The sequence below is a fragment of the Phragmites australis genome, chromosome 14 (genome assembly GCF_958298935.1).
Source record: "Phragmites australis chromosome 14, lpPhrAust1.1, whole genome shotgun sequence".
Lineage (NCBI taxonomy): Eukaryota > Viridiplantae > Streptophyta > Magnoliopsida > Poales > Poaceae > Phragmites > Phragmites australis.
Window position 1 is genome coordinate 3983524 of NC_084934.1, and position 4531 is coordinate 3988054.

Consider the following 4531-nt stretch of genomic DNA (forward strand, 5'->3'; position numbering starts at 1 on the left):
TGGTAGTTACCGCTGTATGAAAAGTACTTTTAGATCGCCAGTTGGTCTCGTGAGACTAACTATACCGTGTTTTCTCTTCTATAGTGAGATGTTTCGACTTCGAAAGGGTTCCTTCACATCATGACGCATGACGCGTGATAGATCTAACTTAAACAAGTAACCAACAGAAAAAAAAAGGCAAGCATGATGGTATTAAGTACTATCGGCAGATTTCATCACCAATATATCAACATGAACTGATTTCGCATAAAAAAACAACATGAAGTGATTGAAAAAATCACCATCTGAACATAATATAGTTCAAAACAAATGGTTAGCTTTTTGCCTAGAAGTTATGAGATTATATAATCAATAGATACAGATAAACGAAGCAATACTCAAGCATTGCAGTACCAAATCATTATATGTATATTTCATTCACGTGCAAAATTTGCAAGTTCCATGTTGGAGGTTATGAACAATGAAACACACCTCCAATGTAAAAAAGGACCCAGCACAGCAAGATCCTCAGCAACACGAGTAAAACGGATCATGCCATCAGGAAGAATATACATCTCTGACTTCCAACGTCACAGTATATGTACGATTAAAGCTACCAAAAAATGGCCCAGCCAAGATCTGAGCATCGTATATGAATCCATCAGGAAGAATATACAATCAGCTCCACATTGACCACTCGCACAACAATCAGCTCTGCAAGCTTGCATAATGGAGACATGTCAAGAAGAGAACATCTGCAAGAAAAATCATATAAATTAGCAAAGAAAAGATAGCTGCAAGATTAAATTGAACATTACATATATCTAGGAATGCTTACCAGCTACCATCCAAAATACAACCATAGGAACACGAAAATAGCGATCGTCACTCCACATACGATTGCACATGTGATCTTGTACACTGGTGAATGAAAGATTGTATATAGCGCACAACTGAAAAGGCTCAACACAATGACCAGTGCTGCAAGGGTAGCAAACCGAGTGTAACAAACTGATCCCAGAGATATGCCTAGAAAACCAGCAGCCAAACCAGACGATATCACAAAGACACCCAGAGTGATTCCACCAAAGCCACAGAGTTTCACAATATCTGAGTGAGTACTAAGCAAGTGGTAGGCCGCAGCAGATGTGGGAAAGGACCCCCCAAACATAGGCCCAAGTAAAGCCGTATACCTGCTAACCTGCAAGAAACATAATAAAAATACATAAGGAACATAAAAAGGTCGGATATTTCTGACAAGAAACATAAGGCATACAAGAAAAATAACAAAGATAACATATGAATGTTTAGAGTCCAAAATATACTTCTGGGCTTCTAACTATGACAAGAAAGCTCAAAAGTTGGATTCATTAGATAGCTCTACACGACCCAACGTTTCAAAGAGGTTTGAAAGCTTAACGTCGATATCATATACTGTTTCATTAGGCAAATTTAGCTCCTGGAGACTCAAGTATTGCGCCATCTTCTGTTTGACACCATGAAAGTATGGCTTTATTGGTGGAGACTGCACTGTACTGTGGCGCTTTGCTGATGGACACTATGGACAGTGAAATACCGTTTCCAGGCTGAGTAGCAGCCTCCTAAACATCGACCACTAGCAATAACGTACGCAGGTGAGGTAGGATTTTGATGTCACACTAGTGCGGGCGCAAGAACTCGAGCTCGGCCAGTGCTGCACTCAAGGGCATTAAAGTCCTGTGCATTGTTTCTCTCTTCTAATCAGCCAAATATACAATTTTAATGGGACTAGAGTCCACCAGTAAAGAGCTAAAAATCGTACTGTCCTAGAGCCAAGCCAGGATCGAACAATATATTCGTGCAATGGATTGAAAGGTATGTAATTAGATTTATTCTATTCGTTCACAAAGCTTGCCTACATGCAGAATCGTTTAAGTTCGGCAGAGCCGCAATCACCGTCATTGTTGGGAGGCCAGAGCACTAAATATCTTTTTGAAATTTTCGGGAGACTAGAAATGCAGGCACGCAGCCCATTAAATTGGCATTTGGTCTTCCAGTATAATCCAATTCATAGGATTATTTTCATCGAAAAGCAGCCTCCACATCTACAGATATCCATCAAACCATCATGCTTGCACCTTCATTCAGTAATTTGATAATGAATTAGAGCATCCTATCAGAAGGTGTGCGGCCGCGTGCAGAGGAAATATGAGATAGGAATATACAGTGAAACAACACCGCAAAAACCAGACAACACGAAGGTTCAGTCCTTCACAAAATGCTTCTGCTATGTCAGGAAACTCACATTTGGGATTGGAAAATGGATGCAGGTTAGAGAAAAGAATCACAAAGCGCCAACCTATGTCAGGAAACTCACATTTAGGGCCGCGACGAGACCCATCTCTACTGAGAATAAGCAGGTTACCCAAGCCCCAGTAGCTGCTGCCTAAGTTTCACCGATACGCGATACGCCGATACGGATACGGGTACGGCGATACAGCGATACGGTGATTGTCCAAAAACAAGGATACGCCGATACGGCGAGTATATATAAATATATATTTAATTTTTATCAAAATATAAATAATTGAATACGTCGATACCTCTCTCCCTCCTCTTCCCTCCTTTCTCTTTCTTTTCTCCAAGCACGAGTTCACTGGACCAAGACCGACCTGCTCTCCTTCTCTTCTACAGGCCCAGCCGGCCCCTCCTTTCTCCCCCTACGTAGCAAGCTCAGCTGGCCCACACGCCCTTCTCCTTCCTCCAGCCGAATCGCACAGGAGCCCCTCCTCTATCTCCATGACCGAAACAAACCAAGCATCCGGCGGGTGCGGCTCGCATGGGCGAGCGGGGTCGGGTGGCGTGGGCTGAAGCCCCTGGTGGCGGCATGCACGTGGTTGCAGGCGGTCGACCTGTCCCACTACATGGTCGCCGGGGACTGGGAGTCAGAGATGGTTGCCCTGGCCACGACAGCGGGGCTTAGGGAGCTGATGCTGGACAAGTGTTTGCCCGAGGCTAGAGAGTCTCAGCGTCAAGTGGTGCCGCGAGATCTCCGACATTGGCATCGAATTGGGTCCAAAGTATCGGAAGGAGGTATCGGCAAGTATCGATGAGCGTATCGTGAATTATTATTTTTGTTTTTAGATCGTAATTTTCCGATACTCTCCGATACCCGTATCGGGCCGTATCGGGCCGTATCGGCGTATCGCGGCGTATCGGATACGGGTACGTCGGCCTCTGCTAAGTATCGGTGATACTTAGGCTGCTGCTGCTGCTGCTGCTGCTGCTGCTGCTGCTGTCTCCTGGTCAATCTCCTGAAATTGATCAGAAACATATAGTTATAATGGAATAACCCCCCAAAAAAGTTTACACAATCAAGCCTCTCAGCTTACCCCCATGGCGTGCTGCCCCGCCATCAGTACGGCTGCTTTCACCCCCGCGCTGGCTGCAGAGGCAGCCGCAACCTTCAGCCTCTTGAGATCGTAGGCAAATCGGTTGGCAGGTTCAAGATCCCGCACCATAGCATCGATACCGCGCTTCGCGCCAGCGGCGGCGGCGGCCTGAGCACGCGAAAGGGGCAGCACACCGGCCACCAAAGCTTCTGCTGGATTCTCGTGGTCGATCTCCTGGCCTCCCACCGCGCCTTCTTGCCGAGCCTCGAGGACCGCGTCAATGATGGCCTGCCTGGCGCCCGTCGCAGTCGCCTCCGCAACTGCGGTAGCCAAAGAGTTCTCCTCATCGGTGGCTCCAGCGCCACCGCCGTTCCTCTGGAAGGCCGCATTCCCCATCGCAACAGGTCGGCGTGGACGGGGCGGAAGCCGGCTCGGTGGTCCTCGGCGTCGACGGGGCGGAGTGGGATCAAGCGGAGGGACTCTCCGGTGGAGCGGAGCAGCGGACGGCGTCGGCGCGTGTTGTGTCCCGCGACGCGCTCCGCTTCCTCCTCGGAGTCGCCGCCGGTTGCAATAAAAGGCGTGGCCGCGTCAAGATTACCGGAGGCAGGGCGTTGAAGGGTTCCCGGTCGGGCGGAGCGGCGGTGCGCGTGGTGCGGCTGCTGCACCCTTCACGCAATGCGCTCCGCGTCCTCCTCGTAGTCGCCGCCGACCTCCCCGCTGCAAGAAACCGCGGCAAGGCTACCGGCGGCTGGGGCGGGGGCGGGGGCGGGCGGAGGGGTCCCGGTCGGGCGGGCAGAACGGTGGACGGCGTCGGCGCGCGTTAGGGCAAGGACGGCGTCGCGGCGGCCGGCGAGGATTTGGGATTTTCTTTCTCTTTTTTTTTCCTGGGAATTGGGGGGAGAGCGGGGTTAGCAGCGCTCGCGGCGGGTTTCTGAACTTTCGAAGAACAGACGGCTAAGCTGTATCCAGGCGTCTAGGCCTCCAGGGCGAGGGAGCGCGCGGCTCCATCTTTAGACCATCCCATGAAGTCACTTCGCACATAAAAATAGTACTTCAACCATTTTTTTTCACGATTTTTATTAAAAAAATCTTAACATCATTATCTCTAAAACGGGATTCTCTACTTTTTCTTCACGAATCATTTTAAAAGAAAACTATTAGAGATGAGATAAAATAAAGAA

The 4531-nt window shown here is 48.8% G+C and overlaps 1 protein-coding gene and 1 long non-coding RNA gene across 2 annotated transcripts; both read right to left on the reverse strand.

Annotated features, from left to right (window-relative positions):
- Positions 1–493: 493 nt before the first annotated feature.
- On the reverse strand, positions 494–2404 carry LOC133890094 (uncharacterized). Its single transcript, XR_009903992.1, has 3 exons — positions 2336–2404; positions 818–1180; positions 494–734 (listed from the first exon to the last, which is right to left on the reverse strand). It is a non-coding gene; the product is annotated as an uncharacterized LOC133890094 (long non-coding RNA).
- An 811-nt stretch (positions 2405–3215) lies between these two features.
- Positions 3216–4316, reverse strand: LOC133890093 (uncharacterized). Its single transcript, XM_062330541.1, has 2 exons — positions 3351–4316; positions 3216–3272 (listed from the first exon to the last, which is right to left on the reverse strand). The coding sequence occupies exons 1-2, from the start codon at positions 3744–3746 to the stop codon at positions 3216–3218; spliced, it is 453 nt and encodes a 150-aa protein (XP_062186525.1). The 5' UTR covers positions 3747–4316.
- Positions 4317–4531: the final 215 nt, after the last annotated feature.

Coding starts and splice junctions, on each gene's coding strand:
- LOC133890093 (XM_062330541.1), bottom strand. CDS start 3,746: ATGGGGAATGCGGCCTTCCAGAGGAACGGCGGTGGCGCTGGAGCCACC. Junction 3,273..3,350: donor CGGGGCAGCACGCCATGGGG/GTAAGCTGAGAG, acceptor GATCAATTTCAG/GAGATTGACCAGGAGACAGC.